The sequence below is a fragment of the Erpetoichthys calabaricus genome, chromosome 6 (assembly GCF_900747795.2).
Source record: "Erpetoichthys calabaricus chromosome 6, fErpCal1.3, whole genome shotgun sequence".
NCBI lineage: Eukaryota > Metazoa > Chordata > Cladistia > Polypteriformes > Polypteridae > Erpetoichthys > Erpetoichthys calabaricus.
In genome coordinates, this window is record NC_041399.2 from 59,474,450 (window position 1) to 59,495,601 (window position 21,152).

At 35.1% G+C, this 21,152-nt stretch overlaps 1 protein-coding gene across 2 annotated transcripts in view; it reads right to left on the minus strand.

The window, feature by feature from the left end:
* LOC114653360 (desmoglein-2-like) overlaps positions 1-21,152 on the minus strand; it is a 199,655-nt gene that overhangs the window by 156,239 nt on the left and 22,264 nt on the right. Inside the window, exons 5-15 of one of the 2 annotated variants that reach the window (XM_028803630.2) lie at positions 19,571-19,731; positions 18,234-18,368; positions 17,893-18,078; positions 16,921-17,267; positions 13,460-13,602; positions 11,182-11,409; positions 10,483-10,692; positions 8,136-8,266; positions 4,919-5,230; positions 2,182-4,359; positions 1,090-1,855 (exon numbers count right to left, since the gene is read on the minus strand). In XM_028803630.2, coding sequence (XP_028659463.1) covers positions 3,154-4,359; positions 4,919-5,230; positions 8,136-8,266; positions 10,483-10,692; positions 11,182-11,409; positions 13,460-13,602; positions 16,921-17,267; positions 17,893-18,078; positions 18,234-18,368; positions 19,571-19,731 — 3,059 coding nt within the window. In that variant the 3' untranslated portion in view covers positions 1,090-1,855; positions 2,182-3,153. Of the gene's footprint in view, positions 1-1,089; positions 1,856-2,181; positions 4,360-4,918; positions 5,231-8,135; positions 8,267-10,482; positions 10,693-11,181; positions 11,410-13,459; positions 13,603-16,920; positions 17,268-17,892; positions 18,079-18,233; positions 18,369-19,570; positions 19,732-21,152 lie in introns of those variants that run through there. The other variant, XM_051929344.1, reaches the window with a different exon arrangement.

Genomic DNA, 21,152 nt, shown 5'->3' on the forward strand with positions numbered 1-21,152 from the left:
GAATGTAAGTAAATTTAAAGTATTACATATAGGAAGTAAAAATGTTAGATATGAATACAATATGATATGATATTGAATTGAAAATATGAATTGAGACCTCTCAATTTTCAATGAGAGGTCTGAAAATTGGAAGTACACCTTATGAGAAGGATTTAGGAGGCAGACTTGTCACAATCAACTGCCAGAAGCCATTAAGAAGGATAACGTACTGTACACATTGTGCTATATAATGTAACATTCTAAGTCCAAGGTTACGCTAATGCTTTATAACACACTGGTGAGGACTCATCTGGAGTACTGTGTGCAGTTTTGGTCTCCAGGCTAAAGAAAGGACATAGCAGCAGTAGAGAAAGTCCCAAGAAGACTGATTAGCTGATTCGAGAGCTACAGAGGAGGTAAGTAAAAGAGGGGGGTTTAAGTAAAAGAAGATTAAGATGAGGAATGAACGAAGTGTTTTTAAAACTATGAAGGGAATTAGTACAGTGGATCGAGACTGTTATTTTCAAATGAGTTCATCAAGAACACGGGGACACAGTTGGAAGCTTGTTAAGGGTAAATTTTGCACAAACATTAGGAAGTTTTTCTTTTTACAGAGAACCATAAGCACATAGAATAAGTTACCAAGTAGTATGGTTAACAGTAGGACTTTAGAGATGTTCAGAACTTGACTTCATGTTATTTTGGAAGAATTAAGCAGATAGGACTGGTGATCTTTGTTGGGCCGAATGGCCTGTTCTTGTCTAGATTGTCCTAATGTTCTAATTTGTAATTCTGTTTGGAACACCATTCCAAAACTGTAATTGCACTTTATGACACTATAAAAACTGAACTGTCATATAATTGCAATATTTAAGGAAAATAATTTAGAAATTTGTATTGTACAACAATTTTTTTTTATTTCAAAATAAAAAGCAAAGAGGTTGCAAAAATATGTAATTAACAATAATGATACTTAAAATCATTTGTCAGTTCATAAAAAATGAATATCTCATAAAGAGTGTAAAGAGGTACAAAGTAGTAAGGGTTCTCCAGTTTTACATGGACTGTGACTACATGCAAACTGCTCTGTAATAAATTCATTCATGCAAATCAGCATTACAACAATCACCAGCACAGAGGTAAATGCATAATAAAATTGCCTTTGATATTAGTAAAAAAAATACTTGAAGTCTTTTACACATTAAGGGCAGTTCAAAACTGTACATTTGTCTTCTGAAAAATGAAAAAAACAAGTGCATATGCAAAAGACTGCACAAAAGGTTCATCACTTAAATATCAAAAGGTAATGTTCTTCTTTCCTTTTCAACCTGTAAACCAAACATTGCCTACAACAATTGTTTTAAAAAATGCACAACAGAAACATTTTATAACTCAACAAGACAAAAACATGAACTATATTATGTAAAAGTAAAAATTTCACTGTACTCCATACACATGACAATAACGTTTATATCTGAAATGTGTTAATGCTAATTTTAAATATTGATTATTTGAATATCAACTAAAAAATTCCAGTAGTTGGTTTAATATTATATGATGTGTAGTAACCTTTATGTCAGTTTTAATTAATGGAGTACAGCTAAATTTCTGCATGAAAACTATGTACAATGTTTCATTTAGAATAAAAACTACTAATATAGTATAAAGCTATACATACTGAATCAAAATTTTAAAAAAGACCACTATTGGCTTTTTAATTCATATGTGATATATTGCACAATTTACAAAAACAAACACAAAAGTTTTACATTTTACATAACATTTAAAAGCAACAAGTTCCAGAGAAAAAAACAATACATACTAACTTGTCATTGCTGCGCAAAAAAGGGAAAAATACCAATATATCGTCCCACACCTTGAACAAAACATTAGCTGGCAGATATCCATCCATCATCCAACCCGCTATATCCTAACTACAGGGTCATGGGGGTCTGCTGGAGCCAATCCCAGTGCACAAGGCAGGAAATAAACCCCAGGCAGGGCACCATCCCACCACAGGGCACACACACACACACACCAAGCACGCACTAGGGACAATTTAGAATCACCAATGCACCTAACCTGCATGTCTTTGGACTGTGGGAGGAAACCTACGTGGACACGGGGAGAATATGCAAACTCCACGCAAGGAGTACCTGGGAAACGAACCCGGGTCTCCTAACTGCGAGGCAGCAGCGGTACCACTGCACCACCGTGGCTGGCAGATATTCCACCAGGAAATGAGAATGGAATTACTATTGTTTTACCAACTCATTTATTCATCGTGTTATCTGTTTTTATATTTACCAATTTATTATTTTTGGGAGAATATCTCAAAAGGTGTGATTCAAAATTAAAAAAGAAGTGAAGCAAAAAAAATAAAAAAACACCAAAAAGAAAAGAAAGTCAAAACCTTGAATGGCGATTAACCAGTCTAACCATTGCTGATTTATATATTGTATGACCCAATCATTTATTGTGCTCACATGTTGGCATCACTTAATTTTCCAGGATAAGATGAACTTTTCCCAAAACTTTTCCAAGATAATCTCCCCAGAAAAATGTGCTTGCTGTCCTTACAGCAGAGCAAACTGGTGTTAATGAAGGTATACCTTATAAAATTGTGCATTTAATTTAAAACCTGTTAGGATTTTGGATTTTACTTTTAAAATGTATAAAACAGCAAAAAAGGCCTCACCTTAATGCATTTCATTTAGAAGCTGATTTCTAACATTTTAATAAGCTTTGGGTTAGGGCACCAATGCCTCAATACCAACCAGAAATATGAATCCAAATTGTTATTGAATTCACAATGTTTCAGATATCACATGCTTTACAGCCTACACCAAGCTTATTAAAGTTTAGCCTACTGAAACAGGGCCCTTAACAAATACTGTGCACAGTTTGGGTTACTTGTATAGAAACATTCATATAAATCCTAATTACAGTTCACTGCAACTTATCTCCCCAATTAGTTCAACATTACAAATTCATTTCTGACTGTGACATTCACTTTCAGCTTTCATGACAGATTTTTTTGAAAGATGCCTAGCCCAGAGCAGTACTTTGCACTACTTTTCTTCTCATTACAAAAAAACACAGCAAACCTGAAACAGTAGGGCAAAATGTACAAGTCTTCCTAAGTATTTTTCTGACTAAAACGAGGAATCCTTCTCAGTTTACATTCTTTAGGTTTTCAGTCATGCTGATTATTTCATGATTAAAGCCTGTCACTCCTGCCAACTTGCTAGGACCAGAAACCACTGTTTTTTCCTTTACAACTATATTCTTAGTTTGGACACTGGCTGGATCCCCAACAACCCTCATACTCTGTAAAACAGGAATGGATTCTGTTCTTTTTTCCACTCTTAAAACATTCTGAGAGCTTGGAACTGCACTCATATGAAAAGTTGACTGGTCTAAACCTATGCCGTTACCCTGCACACTGGCACCTGTCAATACTTTCTGCTCAGTTACCAGCACATTTTTAGAACCCTGAATTTCACCCAGGCGCAAAGTGCCTTGATCTAATCCAGCTACTCCTCCCTGTATGCGATTACCATATCTGTCCACAAGCACTAAATTCTGGGCAACAGGAATTTCACTCATACGTAAAGTACCAGAATCGATTCCTACTACACCACCCTGAATAACTGGTGTTGCGATCACTCGTTTGTCTGTAAGTAGTACATTTTGTGTAAGTGAACTTTCAGCCACCCTCATAGGAGCATGAAGACCAGTAACAATGGCTGGGCCCCTATCTGCAATCAGCACATTTGGCTGTATCTGGGGCTCAACAATGTATCGAGTGGCTTGAATGACTGGGGTAGTGGCATAGTACATGGTTTGAGGGACATATGATGATGATGTATCTGAAACTAGTACATTTTTTTGCAAGTTTACAGCAGATTGTGAAAGAGCAGACTGTGAAAGAGCAGACTGTGAAAGAGCAGACTGTGAAAGAGCAGATTGTGAAACAGCAGGCTGTGAAACAGCAGATTTAGATGTAGTAGTACTATACCTCTCCGTAATAGACATGTCCTGTTGGACAATGGGAGGAGGAACTTGGCTTTTCACCTGAACACTAGATATTTCCTGATTTAATATTAAATCGCCACTCAGCTTTGCTGGTAAAGATACCATAGCACTTTTCTCAACACTAACTGCTAAGTCTTTGTGAGTAGCTTCAGAAGTTTCATTGACAGTGCAGATGCCTGCAAGCGTTTTAAATTTGGGACCCAAATTGTTGAAAAAGTTGTCATCCAAACTTTCATCTATATCTCTGCAAATGTCAACAGCAGAAATGACAGAGGCTTTGTCTTCTTCAGTGCTAAACTTAAATGTCTTGTCCTCAGGCTCTTCTGAATAATTGTTTGCCTTCTGTAAAAGAATAATAAAATTATAAATATGCAGAAACACACACACATATATATATATATATATATATACATACATCTAAATAAATGCCAAAATGTATTCTCAGTACTATTAATATCACAGCAAAATTGAAATCTGCACTGCTTAAATATATAACATATTTTTATAAAGGTTGTCATAGCACAAACAAAAGTACTGCATGAATGTAGGTTTTAGTTAATTCATCGCAATCTTGACTAGCATTTTTTCCAATTAAGCTGAACACGACCTAAACACAACTTACATTACAGTCCAGCGTTTACAAATTAAAGCTGTTTATTTTATTCTTTCCAAAAATCCTGATTGCTTATTGTGATTTTTTATGTAATTATATTAAATAACACACTTGCCTCCATTCTAAAATGCACATAACTAGTAATTAAAAATTTAATAGTTAAGTTCATGCATATAAAAACCATAAACCTTCTCTATATGTTTGCAATGAATACATAAAGCAACAAGTATGGACCGATGGTCATAAATTTATAAATATGTTCATATACACCAAAAAATAATTCATTACCTCCATGTAGTAGGTTTTTAGTAAGTGATCAGGTAGAGCCACAATATCAAACTCATCTCCCTGTTCCATGAATGCGCCACCTACAACAAGTTCTTCTCTTCTGTTCATCATGTCCATTGACCCTTCTCCTTTTTGAAAATATACTGCTCCACCAGGCTGATGCATCAGCTGTGCTCCACTCACATTTATTGCATTCACTGCATTCATTGCTCCACCTGCTCCTACCATATTAGCATCCATTAATAAATGCTCTTTCTTTTCTGACCATGTGCCATTCAAATATCCCTCTTTGTGGAGTAATTTTGTAATATCCTATGTCAAAATAAAAACAGGAATATAAACAAATGAATAAACCATTTGCCCAACATAGTTCAGAACAAAATATAATGTAGATAATATTAAACACACACAATACCTACATCTTATTCACAAATAAGATCCTGTGGTAATATTCAACAAAAATAAAACTCTTCTTGCAGCCACTTGTAAATGCCACCCAGTGTATAATCATGTGTTGTCATTTCATTTCAATAAAAAATAAAAGAACTTTTATGCATTTTAGTGGCAATGCATACCTGCTTTGTTTTTGTTTGATTTATTCATGCTTCTGCATTTGGTGGTTTGGTAGATCTAACACAAAGTCACAAATGCCATTTGGTACATAATGCAAGATGTAAGTAGAACACTACTGTCAAGGCTTTGGTCATTTAATCACCAAAGAAATAATGCTTATTGGGAGTGGAAACTTTAGGCTTAGAAGCAGAAAAAAACTTGGCATTTAAATTGAAAGACTCTGTGTTTCAGAAAAAAACACCAAGCACTTAGGAATTAAATGAAACTCAGTGCTTGAGAAACCAAAGAAGATAGGAGTGAAAGAGAACAAAAGTTTTTAAAAAGAACAAAACTAAAGCAAAGTGTTTCATTTTTATGTTCTGGTTTACAACTTTTCAATTTGTAAATTTAGGTTCTCACTTTGTTTAGATGCCCTGATGCTGAAAGTTATACTGATTTTGCACCTTGAGTTTGTTGCTTATTTGTAGACATTCAGAAATGAAAACAGAAATGTAACGAATAAGCAAATATCCCACAAGCCAACCACCCCAGACAGCAAAGTGCATCATCCTCTCTTACGTGTAACCTAATTGTAACATAACCTAAGCATTTTAATCATAAAGTTCAAAAACATGCAGGTTAACTGGCCACCAATCATCTGATACTGTTGCCGTGTTTACTTTAAGACAAAAAAGGGCACGGCTTTCACTAACCATTGCACCATAGTGCTACTCTACTCTTTCTTGCAAGAGGGAACTGCAGCCTTTCTTTATTTCGAAACTCTGTGACACAGCTGCTATAATAATGACAACACAGTTTAGATAATTTCAACTGTACTTCTGAGAAGTAACTGTCAATGTAAACACAGACATAATATTTTTTTGTACTGAGCAGAATGTAATTTTAATACACATACAGTAAGGTAAAACATTTGCTCTGACAGGACATCTGTTTGAGTAGAATTATCTTATAAATTGGGCATGAACAGGGGATAATTTAAGCATCAACTGGAGTCAGTAGGATATGCTCCTTTAGATAATATAATTGAATTAACCAATATTTTTATATTGCAGGGTTAGGATTAGGTGATATAATGATATCAACCAACACTTGTATGTTGCAAGGTTAGAGTTAAATGGTATAACAGTATTAGCTGACATTTGTATCTTGAGAATGCCAAATGTCTGAACTGCTTCTGAAATCATTCCCTTCAAAACTGTAGCACTCAGAGTCTCTTGTTACAAGTCAAATTTATCTATGTTTAGGATGTTTAATGCCACACCAAGTAACCAACAAACAAACAGTTTTCCTCATTTTACACATCTTCATTTGTTTTAGTGAAATTCAGATCAGCCTATATATCCTCATCAAGAAAACAGCTATACATCCACTGGGATCTCATTGTGTGTTTGTAATGCCACAATAATAGTGTAAACCAAATCTTGTACAATGTAGTGATAAACATTGCATGTTTATGTGTGGCAGGGTGGAGTGGGTGGAAAAGAGTGTCAGGAGTGATTTGTAACAGATGGGTATCAGTAAGTGAAAGGAAGGATTTACATGATGGTAAGTAAGACCAGCTATGTTATATGGGCTGGAGACGGAGGCAGTAAAAAAGACGAGACAGAGCTGGAGGTGACAGAGTTAAAGATGTTAAGATTTGTTTTGATTGTGAAGAAGATGGACAGGATTAGAAACAAGTACAGCTCAGGTTGTATGGTTTGGAGACAAAGCCAGATAGGTGAGATTGCGCTGTTTTGAATATGTGCAGAGGAGAGATGCTGGGTATATTGGGAAAAGGATGTTAAGGATTTAGCTGCTAGGTAAGAGGAAAAGAGGAAGGCCTAAGAGAAGGTTTATGAATGTGGTGAGAGAAGACATGAAGGTGGTGAGTGTAACTGAGCAAGATGCACAGGACAGGAAGATATGGAAAAAGATAATCTGCTGTGCAGACCTGTAATGGAAGCAGCAGAAAGAAGAAGAAGAGTCCTTAAATAAAGAATTTATTTTTTAGGGTCTCTAAATGACAGTCTGATGATAAGGTCAGTTGACCAGGGTGGACCGAAAAAAACTCTCCAGTTAACCTGGAGAACAAAAAAAAAAAAACAAAATATGTTGGGGTTCCAGACCAAAAGACTTCCTAGCCCCCACTTGGCACCTGAAAATATCAATGTATCTCATAATCCTAATTTTAACTTAAAAATCTAGCAACACACTTTATGACAGTATCATCTTTAAATGTCTTGTGTGTATCTCAAATATTCTCATTATAGCTGAAGCATTGTCAGTGCAGTTAATACTTCATTTTCCACTATATTATCAATTTTATTTCATTGGTGTCAGACAATACAGTATTGAAGAGCACAATATGTTGCAGTCTCAGATTGACTTCCAAGTGCTGTCTTTACATTTGTATCTACAAATCTAACATCAAGTGTGTATGAGACATTATACAATATGGTGTTTCTTTTACATGATAAATATTTTCCTATTGTAAGTTCAATTGTACTGTGAGGGTACTTACAGTATATTACTCCTGTAACTATAAACATGCCATTCACTTGACATATCCATGTACATTGTGCTTTAAAACTATGCAAATATGTATAGGAGAAAATAACTTTGTTAGAATATGTCATCATAGTTTGGGAGGATTGAGACTAACCTTATCTTCTCCTATCCCTTCAGAAGCACTCTTCATTAATCTTCCTTCTGTTGCATCTGCAACAAGTCCTTTATTAAAGGCTCCTGCACCAGCCTTCCCACAAGCACAAGCCATTAGTAGAAGAGGAACAACTGTTTGAAAAGAGAAAAATGTAAATAATCAAATGCTACATGAAGATTAACAATAATATACACATAAGTTTAATTTTTGAATTGTGTTGGCCATATCCCGTTCCAGCAGGAGTAACACAAAGCAAGGATCAACCCAAGATGTGAGAGGAGCATTTTGAGGAAAAAACATACAAATCTCTTCCAGATCGTGACATGCTGACAGTAACCTGTGCCCCTGTAGTTAAGATGCAACTCTGGCCTCAGTATATGCAAAGAATATATACAATATTTTGCCTTGTGATACAGTAGCATCTTTTCCACATGCTTTCCACAAAATAAAAACTGTTCTTTTATCTTTTTCCCCAAAGAGTTTAGACAAAAATTTATTTATAGTCTCGGCAAAAGTGTAGGCATGACATCATACACACAGCTGAGTCCTGAGTTAGTGGTCCACCGAGTGTCCACATGTACTGTGCTACTCGAGTTTCATATCGCTTCTTAAAGTTTTCTTTGAGATTACAAAAAAGTGAGAAATAATGTCAGTTTAAGCTGAAAGAAAAATTAACAATCCCGGAAAATGTTGTCTCCGAAATAAAGAAAAATGACATGGCAAAAGCATTTGGGATAGTGCCTTCTAATGTCTCATTTCATTCTGTACTTTCATTCCTGTATTTCTATTAAAAAAAGTCACAACTAACATCACAGAATTGCGCCTTCATCTTCATCTAACGTTTCATTTTCATTCTGTATTTTCATACCTGTATTTTTTTGAAAAAAAAGTTACATCTATCGTCTCAATTTCAAATAAAATATTTTTTACAGTTTAAGAACTGCTGTTTTTTATACAGGTATTGTCAAGTTTGGGGCACAGACCTGCACAAGAGATAGACCTGCAGAGGACAACCAATTACTCTTCCTTTGGCTTACTGTTTATCAGACGCAGCAAAACAGCCATGGAGCTGTTCGTGCGCCACTGCTGTTAGAGATTTCAAATCAACTGCAACCGGGTCAAAACACTATGTTTATTTTCCCCATATTCATTATAATGAAATTTCCGTTATAATAAAGTATTTTATGGTCCCATGAGTTTCGTTACAATGGGATTTCACCTGTAGTAGATTCAATGGCAGCCTCAAATGCATGTGAAGGACAAGCACATTATACACAGACGGCTCCTCTGCCATAAATTAAACAATGGTATAATAGTTGCTTGCCAGAAATACTATCTAATATATCATCACGTTAGCTTGAGCTGTCACCATCTATCCAATTATTAGCTTGGAAAATGTAGCACTGATTAACTTGGTTTGCTTACTAAATCTGAATAAAAAAATCATTTTTATTTTATTTACAGGTTAAGTACAAATGCAGATACAGGTGCACATTAAGATGTGTGAGAATTGCCAACACTACCTATCATATATAGGAATAATCAGTGCTTTATGGATAATGATCTGCTGCAGAGCTTAGTTTTGACCTGTGACGAAATACAATGTCTAAGTAAAGATTCATCAGGTACAACTGTAAAATAGTAATTTAGAAGGTTATTTCTTATGCAAGGTTGATTGTTGACTTGTGTTCCAATAACTTTGATTACATTTTTAAGTTTTAGGTAACACATTGTAAATAATACAGACCTAAACTTAAATGTTGGTTGCAGGCAAATATTAATAAAGTAGAATACAATTAAACAGCAGCCTCCACAAACCTAAAAATGTAACTGGGATGAGGCAAATCAAAAATGCTAATGTGTGCAACAGGAAAAAAATAAGATAACCTGAGAATGACTAAGAAAGTATGGAGCCTTCATTTGTATATTCTACATGAAAGCTTAAGCAATAGGAGTTGACACAAAATATTTAGTGGCGGTCTCTAAGGCCATGGATTGAAATAAGGAGCATTCTTATGTTTGAAGACAAAAAAAAAATCAAGAGTCACAATAGACAAACTGTATAGAGCTGAAAATAAAGTGTTCCTGAAGCCATCACAAAACAGTGCATAACACATACAGGAAAAGTTAAGATGCAGAAGGATGCCAAGTTTATATTGCTCAAAGATGTACTAATAATCGAATATATGAATTCTACTTTGAAAGAGGGCACTTTCAAAAAGTTAAATGTACCATTTACCATAAGGTAAATTTGTTCAGTTTTCCTTTTTACTGTTCTCCACCATTAAAGACAATAAAAGTCTGAGAACAATAATTTCAATAACCTCTTAGGGAGCAAAATACTTACGAAGCAACAACAAAAGTGCTAAGATCATCAGGCCAATAGCTGCAGCTCCTAGTCCAAGTTTTGTTCCTATTCTTTTCTGTGTGCCACAGACCTCATAATTTAAGACTTGATCTTCTGAACAGTTTTTTCCTTGCTGATCCTGGATATTGAGCTTAACACTATATACACCAGGCCAAAGCTTTTGGTGCAATCGAAGCACTGCACTAGTATCTTGAAAAAAAGTAAATAAGAAAATGATCGACAAATTTCTTTTTTCACGTTCTTAAACATCATAAAAATATTAATACAAAAAGTATTTACAAACTAATTTAACTTTTGAAAATTGAAAAGTTACTAATGAACTTTCACTACTGAACTCTGCCTGAATGTCACAAAAACAATTAAAGCAATTTAGTCTACAATACTACTCGATCTAAAATTTAAATGTGCACCCCTGTGGTAATCCCTATGAAAACATAGAATTTCAGGAACAGGAAAAAACAAATTTTTAAAATTTCTTAATATTTATGCTGCAGGTATTCAAAGCTCATTTATTTGTGTACAAAAAAAACCTAAAAAAAAACCAACTAATTATTCTCATCAAGATTACAGGATGATAGAACACATGTAACACTGCAGTAACAAATGAAAGTCAACAATCCATTCTAGATCAAACACAAAAATAACCACCGCCATTACTTTCTCTGAACCATTACTTACCATTGAGTCTTTCAACTGTCCATTGCTTTGTTGTTCCACGAGCTCCATCAATAATTGTATATTTAAATGGGCCACTATTAGGATCACTATCTTCATCTACAGCTGTGACAACAATTGATTTACTATCGTCACACAAGAAGGCAGAAGTAGTTATAAGAGTTGGGCAGTGGTCATTGAAATCTTCCACTTGAATTGCAATAGTTCCCGTTGCAGTTTTTGAAGGCATGTCTGAAAAAGAATGAAATTCATTATTATTTTAAAAAGGTGTTTTCTTACTAATTGTGATGCAAGACATAGACTTTAGGAAAAGTAAAAAGAAAATCCATGTTTCTTCACCACTAAAAGAAACAAGACTGACATTGGACAGTAGAATATAACAAGGTCCACAGACAAAGAAAGTTTTCATACAATTTGAGTTTCCAATATGATTGGTCTTATAGACAGCACACATACTAGGATTAAAAACTCCCAACAACAAGTCATAAAACTATGTTTGTATAAAAGAATATAATTCCCTAAATATGCAAATCATCTGTAACAAGTGAAATGCAATGCTAAGTGCCTGGCAAAAAAGGGTGCATTTCATGATGATTGATATTTGGAAGACAGCTGGTATTCCCTATTTTTCTTTCTCTACTTGTTGATGATTGTGAAACACCCATCATCCTTGGCAGAAGAGAAAGATACAGATTGAAACCTGCAAGCACATATCAAGTCACTGAGATATGGATTGATTTGTTAAAAGGTCACTTCAGAGTTTTCCATTAGTCATGTAATATCCCACATTATTATTCTAGAAATATCTGTTACAACACCGCTAGAATTCATCTTTTTTTTTAAATCTTTATTTCTTGCCTGACACCAAATAACCAGTCTGCCACTACTATTAACGGTCATTTTCTGTACTATTTCTACCCACAGCTAACACCTCTTTGACATTCCTTCTATGCCTTTACTGGTTATTTGTAATACATCCCTAGATGTTTCTCCTTGTCTCACTAGTACAGAAACTGCACATTTCCCACAAAGTTGTCTTTGTGACACATCTGTTCTCCCACATCGGAATTTATTTATACACTTTTAACAATGTGACAGTTTCATCACTGAAGTTTTTTTTGGTGACTTTATTTTTCTCATACATTTTATGCATACTTAGTTTATTACAATATTTCCTATATTAACATTTTACATGTGCTCATTAATTCATCTCTCTATTATAAAAAAAAATCTTGGAAGGATTGGAAGGATCTTCTCGGAAGACAATTTGATGTCCTGCAAGACAAGGCAGTGAGACAAAAGGACAGCTGCTGTACAGGCTTTTAAATTATCGACGCGCAGCACGAGAAGCAGAACACGCAGCTCAGCAGCAGGAGCAGCAAGCCAGCAGCTGATCAGACTGCATCTCCTCAGCATGCATTCAGCCTCCCCAATGACAACACGAGCGGCAGAGATGCAAAGTGGAAGGAGCGTAGTGCGCCTGGTTGGGGGAGGGGGGGGCTTGGGATGGGAGGGGCAAGCGAAGCGAGCAAGGGGCAAAGCCCCCTAGTTTTTTTAATTTGTATTGTGTCTCTATTTTAAATTGCTACTTTTATCATAGCCTTAGCTTCAATAATATTACCAAGGTAGCCTTTTTCCGCCTTAAGCAAATCTCAAGGTTGCGTCCTTCTCTTTTAGATACTGCAGTGGAGACCCTTACTTATGCCTTTGTCACATCCTGACTTGATTGCAACTCAGCGTTGTTTGGCATCCCTGCAGTCTAAACATACTGCAAAATATCCAAGATTCACCATCGAGGGTTGTTACACATTGAAAACCTTGGGAGCATATTACTGCTACACTTCAAAAATGACATTGGCTACCTGCCCTTTTTCGCATACAATATAAACTTCTCCTGTTAGTTTTTCAAGCCCTTCATGGTCTGGCCCCTGCTTATCAAAGAATTATTATTATTATTATGATCTGTTTTCCTTATTGAACCAATATGTTCCATCGCACTCACTTCGCTCCTCCAGTTCTATGCTGTTAACCATCCGAATGTTTAATGATATGTTTTAATTTTTTATATTAATGTACAGTGTCCATGGGTATTTTGAAAGACACTTCAAAATAAAATGTATTGTTATTATATAATATTTGTAATGCATTATTCAGGGACACATGAGTGGCATGCACATATGTGTATAACTATATAAATTAATGTAATATTCTCTAGCACCTTCCTTTAAACACAAGCCTCAGACCTACTGAAAAATGTAAAAAAAAATTAATAAATACCAACCTTCACTTATGGCCAAAATCGTAGCTATATATGTGCCATTTTGTAAATGTGGAGATTCTCGATCTGGCATTTTAGTAAGCTTTATGTCTGCAGTTTTTGGGTCAACAGTCAGCCAGTTACCTGGATCATTGCCCTTTGCATACCTGTTTTAAAACAGTAATCATAAAATCAGCATGACTATAATGAATTAAATATTTATCCATTCACCCACTTTCTTTACATTGAGGTTATCATAGAAAAAGTATATGACTATAATACAATCAATAATTAGTAAGTCTCTTTAATTTATGCTTTAATTGATTATGAAAATATACTTTTTGCTATATCTCCATATTTTACAACTAGATTTAGCTTTTGTCTATACACTATTTTAGCTTATATACACACACATACAGTACATATATATGAAGTTGCACTGGTTACTGGGCAAATGTTACAAATAATATTTGAGAGATTACAATATGCAAGCTTTCGAGGCAACTCAGGCCCCTTCTTCAGGCAAGATTACATCTTGCCTGAAGAAGGGGCCTGAGTTGCCTCGAAAGCTTGCATATTGTAATCTTTCTAGTTAGCCAATAAAAGGTGTCATTTTGCTTGGCTTTTCTCTACATTCATAATGGCTAACACGGTACAACACCCTAGTACTACAAATAATATTTGATTAACATGTTAAAAGAAGGGGCTAAAAAAATCTACTGCAGGTGTTTATTATTACTTCCTGAATTCCCAACTAAGTGCTGTCTTGCTGGAGGTCATCAAGCCTTCCTGCAATTGGACCTTTTTCTGAATCAAGATACACAGCTGAAGGACCAAAAAGAAACCTGAGTGGCATATATAAAGCTGTGTTAATTTTAGTTATTCAAAAACTCTTGTTCTGACTAAGTGGGTGACATGTTTTCAGTCTTCTAAAGCTTCTTCTTCTTCTTTTGGCTGCTCCTGTTAGGGGTTGCCACAGCAGATCATCTTCTTCCATATTGTCCTGTCTTCTGCATCTTGCTCTGTTACACCCACCACCTGCATGTCCTCTCTCACCACAACCATTAACCTTCTCTTAGGCCTTCCTCTTTTCCTCTTGCCTGGCAGCTCTATCCTTAACATCTTTTTCCCAATATACCCAGCATAATTCCTCTGCACATGTCCAAACCAACGCAATCTCTCCTCTGACTTTGTCTCCCAACTGTCCAACTTGAGCTGACCCTCTAATGTACTAATTTCTAATCCTGTCCATCCTTGTCCCACCCAGTGCAAATCTTAACATCTTTAATTATGCCACCTCCAGCTCTGTCTCCTGCTGTCTGGTTAGTGCCGCTATCTGTAACCCATAAAACACAGATGGTCTATAAGAAACAAGTGTCAATCAAGTACAGGAAGCTCTGCAGTATACTTGTGACTTTACACTGTAGGAAGATAAGTAAATAAATCAAGGTAAGTAACATTCGATCGGCTTTTATATAAGTAATATATAAATGTTTCTTATGTAAAGACCATCACAAAAAATAATCACAAACAGGACATTGCACGATATGTTGGCAAGCTTTGTAAGCTGTGCTGTATTGTTGAAGGACAGGTGTGGGGCAGACTGACTGGCAGAATGACACTGAACCTCTTGCTGCATCCAAACAGTGCCATCTTTCGCCTTTATGCCTGGTGCAGCTGTGTTGTTCTTATATGTGAGTGGATGTATCTTGTGGGGAGGGCTTCTGTTCTCTTTCTCCGATATAGAACCCTCATTCTCATCTGAGTTCAGCTCTGTTATAGCACATCCTTATTTGAAAACAGCAGTGTCAGATCGGGGCAAGCGTGAGAGAATAAAACTGAATAAAAAAAAAAACGGTAACCTGTACAAGCACCATACATTTACACCGGCTGTTACAGACTCAAATTAAATGTATGTTTTTATTCTATAATAGTAACGATAAGAGCAGCTCATTACTCAAAAGGTTTATTTTGGGATGCGGGAAGGCTCGAACCCACAACCATTTGAATAGGAGTCACAGTTCTTACTGCTGTACTACCAAAGAAATCGTGACAACAAGCTACACTAACCCAATTTCTTTTTCTTCAGTTATAATCTTGAATAAAAGCGCATTTGTTCTGTTATATTTGTATCTTTGGTAAAAGTGCTTATTTGATATTTGTACTTCAGTCTTCACACATTATACACTTCATGTCAAAATTTTGTCGTTAGTACTAAAACATGAAAAAAGTTTGTCTCTTAGGTATGTGTTCAACATTTCTTGCATATCCTGTCATGCTACACTTACAAAGATATTTGTAAGCACGGAATACACATGAAATGCATGTGTTCCAAATAACGATATATTATGTGTGAATTTCCCCTTGGGATTAATAAAGCATCTATCTATCTATCTATCTATCTATCTATCTATCTATCTATCTATCTATCTATCTATCTATCTATCTATCTATCTATCTATCTATCTATCTATCTATCTATCTATCTATCTATCTATCTATCTATCTATCTATCTATCTATCTATCTATCTATCGATTTACATTATACAGCTCCTGCTACTGCACTCCCAGATAAACAAGGCTTGAGCTAGGATAGCATTTTGCCATTTCAACGGCTAGGGGAGGGGGGTGTTGGTTGGATGAAATAGCAGGCTTCTTGCGCTTATCGACACATTTACAACACAAACGACGTTGACGGAGAGGTGCGAACGGATTTAACGTGGGCCAGGTTTACGGGTTTTTTTTTCGTAGGCTTTGATAATTCTAGTGTTAATGCTTGAAGAAGCCTCTTCAATAAATGTGCTGGTGAAAAATCAGAATGTTTAATTATATTTTAATAAAATTTACAAAGACATCTTGAAAAAATGGCACAATGGTTAGTGTTGTCACCACATAGTTCAAGTGTTCTAAAGGGTTCAATCTTTAGTCCAGATACTGTTGGATGAACAGTGCACAGCCTCCTCATGTACATGTTAGAAGGCTGTCAAAATGTGCAAGTAGGTATTGTGTTTTAACTTAAAATGCATTACAAGAAAAACAAAAAGGCTCATAGGGTCATTTTTGTGACAGGTAGAGAATACAATTAAATTGTTTCTTGCATGGGCTAATAAACATTCAACACATCTCTGGCTTCATGATTAGCAAGTGTAACTACATTACCTTGAAGATACCATGTTCCTTAATGGAAGAGTAAACTTATTTTGAAATATCAACTTCAATTAGAATACCGCTACCTTCAGTTTTCCCTCACATTCCAAACACATACATGCTAAATTAACCGTTGACTTTGCATCAGCCCAGTATGAGTAGATTGGATGTGCACATGAGAGGGGATATAATGGTACCCTGTCCAGGGCTGGCACCTTCCTGATGCCAACAGAATAGCCTCTAATTTTTACAACACTGAACTAAAACAACTTGCTACAATAACAGATGGATAGCATTAACTTATTCATATTCAAGAAGGAACAGGTACTGTACTTACTTGACTCTGTCTGCCACTTTTCCAGTGTCTCTGTCAATGGCTGCATAACGACCAACAGGTTTGCTAAGGTCTACTTTGCCCTTTTCTTCAGAAACAGGAATTGCTTTTATTTTTGGACTAAAACTTGGACCTTCTTTCATGTTCTTCACTTTGATATGAACTGGGACAAGTTTTCCTCCACGACCACTTATACCAGCACCTGCCCCAGCCCCTGCCCCAGCACCTGCCCCAGCACCTCCAGCACCTGCAACACCAGCAGCACCCCCAGCGCCATCACCAACAAAGTCAGCTTTGTTCCGAACACTAATTCCAAGTTCAAGATTTTGCAATTCTTCATAGTCCACTTCCTAAAACAAGAAAGAAAGCAAAGTAATTTTAGTACTGGTTTAGCATTGTAAATAAATCTGTTATAAAATATGACCAGTTTTCAAATAATTTTAGTTTACATATAAAAATAAATTCTGCTTCTAGTATAGACAATATGCAAAATAATACACTTTATAATAAGAGCTAAACACTTCAATCACAGGAGAAATACTGTTTTTTTCTTAAATAAAAAGTTCCTCAAAATGTAATCTTGTTTTGATGTTTATAAGGTCCATACATTGCAAATTATGTATCCATTTGCATTTGTTTTGGTTCTTGTAGAAATGTCATAACCATTAAACTTTAACCTTTTAAATCATTTAAATGAACATGTAAACAATAAAAGGCATTTAGTCCATAGTGGGTCTTATATTCACAGTATAGTTTACTTATTTGGTCTGAAGGCATATGTTTTTGTATATGCAAGGACTTTCATTTTCTGGACCCAAAAAGGAACTAGAATGCACTCTCAACCTTAATTTTAACTAGATAATCCCAAGCAAACGGTATACATTTATCTCAAATCTGCTATCACCTGAATTTTAACACCAATCTTAGGTTATGAGACTTTCTTGTTATGATAAAAGTTATAAGGTTTAAGGCTACCTTTTGAAGAATCAGGATGCCTTCATTGGTTTTTGCGTCAGTCTCCATTCTGAAGTATCCACCTTCATTGCCTGATTCAATGTAATATTCTGCCTGCCAGTTTTCTGTACCTTCAAGGTCATCATCAAAAGCTTTCATTCTCAGGACTTGCACATTCGCTGTGTTCTCATCAATACTACCTTCATACTACAAACAAGATTATAAATGAAAAATAACATTAAATGAAGACAAACTACATAATACTCTGACAATTACTGAAAATGAAAATCAATGTACTGATATATTCTTCAAATCATAATTTAAACATATTTTAAGAAATCAAACAGTTTATCTTAACTTACATTTTCTTTTTCCAGCCTGGGCAAATTATCATTGACATCCAGAACTGTAATGTGAACAGTAGTTGTTGCAGACATACAGCCTTCTCCTCCGTTCAGATCTTTGGCTTGAATAACTAAAGTATACTGATCAATTTTCTTAAAAGACAAAGAGAATGAAAAATGGTGTATTAAAATGGTAACTGAAAAGTAATTCATAATGCAATTAGTATATATTTACTAAAAACCTGCACTGTCAATTGTTTTAAGTAGGATTAAAAAGGACTACTAATTTAGCATAGCATATATATTTAATAAAAAATATGTCATCACCATCCTTTCCCAAAGAATAATTTAACAGCATGAAAAATGTTTATTCTCTTTATCACATTTGTGACAAATCACTGAATAAACACAAGCACAAATACTGAAGGATTATAAAAATACAACAAGTATTAATGAAGCTCTTACTTCCTAAATCTATTCAACAGGAAGACCATTAGCAACATTTTACATTTTTATTATTTAATTTTCCATTTTTTTGTTATTGGTTAACAAAATTTCTTAATATTGCCTTAAGACTATATTCTTTTAATGATGAATTAATGTCAAATACAGGGCTTATTCAAAATTTAAATTAAAACGCCAAGGACCCAACAAATACAAAAAAACATTTCCCATGCAAAATAATTTCCAAAAGTTATACTGTTCCAAGTGCCTAGTTTAACAGGTACTTGTGTGCATTTGTTTAAAAATGCTGTTAATATTAAGTCTTAAAATGCCACTTAATTTCATTTTAGGTATTATATGCACAGTATCAACTTACATATTGACATGTTTCCTTATACACACAGATGGATACTCGCACAGTAAAAGTAACTAGGAGTAGAGGGAGTAGTATCAAAAATGAACATTCAAAACTCTTGAGGAATGATGAGAAAAATATATTTATCATTTGGATATGTGAGCATTTACTCACCCAAAGGCAACAAATGATGGAAAGGCATGAAAAAAAATGTGGTCAGCTTCTCTTCCTGATCATGTCCATATTACTGAGGTAATGTGAAAACATAAGGGTCTGGTTTAAATTAAGTTCCATGAATGGCTTGGGCTGTCTTTCAATTACTTGTCTGCAGTAATTGTAATTACTCACAAATGCATTTTGTTCTAGTTGCCTGGAAAGGTGGATACACTAATGTGTCATCTTAAGAGCTACACATTTGAGGTAAGACCAAGCTTGATCACTAATGATGATCATAAGTAGAGAAGTTCAAATGATGTAAATGAGTGTGACTTGTATCTTTAACAATAAGTAATAACAAACATATCAAAATAGTCATCAGTAAGAGTGAATTGCTTACCTCCCTGTCAAGACCCGGTTGTGCTACCTTGATCTTATCATCATCAAGATAAAACATAATTCCATCTGAAGGTTGCTGATCCAATATTTGATAAGCAAGCTTAGAATTTAATGTGCCTGGCTCATCTGCATCTGTTGCAGTAAGATTGAATACAACCGTACCTATTAAATAACAAAGACGGAAAAATGTTACTATAATAAAACAATTGTAATATAAATAATTGGAAGTAATGTCCAACATATTCATATTCAAGTATTTTTGAAGTATTTTTATCATGCTTCTACTCAACACACACACTCTAGAGAAACAGCTGAGTACAAAGTATTGATTTGTACAATGTATTATGAACTTAATAGCAAAATGCAGGTGGAAAATAGATATTTAAACCGTAAAGCTTTAATAAAAAAATCAGTGTACTGCAATCAGTTAATTTCAGATTTATTTACACGTGTACCAATTACAGTGAAACTCTTATTAATAGTACCTTAAAAATACACTTCTATAGAGTTAAGGACTTGAATACACATGTTTGTTTTCCTGCTTTTATTTCCACAGCTTCAAAACAGATATTCTGCAGCACACATGTAAAATCAATAGTAATCTATGGCCCCCATTCACATCCCATCACTGAGGAGGACCACGGAGCATTTTTTTAAAAGGTGGCCTACTGCATATTTTCCACACAAAGATATACAAATCCACAACCACTGTGCACACTAGTGTGTCATTTCCACAGGAAAATACATAACACATAAAACATGCCACAATCTGTTCACTATCCTTTCGTGATTCTTATTTCCTGCTGACACAGTTGACCACATACACACATCAATCACTGTGAAGGAAAGTGCAGGGCTATCTGTTAATTTATATTTTATTATTTTCTTTATTTTGGCACTACCAACCTATCTTGCTTTTATTTGATATATTTACCTTCATTTTGTTAGCCTTCTTAAACATAAAATGGGAGTGTATCTTTCAGATATGTTTTCTGCTGTGTGATTTTGTGGTTCTCTCTCCTGTGTAATATTGAACAATTGCAGTCACAGCTGTGGTAGCAATGGGCTATCACTCCTTGCAATGTTGAAGCATAAATCAAAGATAATGAATATCTGCACTTGCACTATTCCAGCCATACTGTAATTTAAAATGTTGTGTTGGTGTGCTATCAGATATGATGGAAAATTTCAAAAAGGAAATTTCATGTGAATATCCTCAGAAACTGTAGTTGACAGTGAGTCAATTCAGCAGAAAACCTGAGTTGACCATGTTGTGAGGCACCATTGACTTTTCACTTCTTTTAATAGTAAAAAATACCAAGTCAGAAAATGTACAAATGGCGTAATATTCAGGTGCATTCGAGGGTTGTGCAAGCACTGAGACCCTCAACAGACTGAGTTTAGTAGGTAGGTTCTAGAAGATTTCAGGGTTGTGGTACCCAAAGGGTATCTCACCAGGATTGGGCAAAAGACTAAAAATAGGTCTGGAAAGGCCTCTAGTCCATCACAGAAACCACTCTCACTCACTCTCACACATATACAAACAGTAACAAGTTGTAATTGCCAAAACCTTATATTTAAAA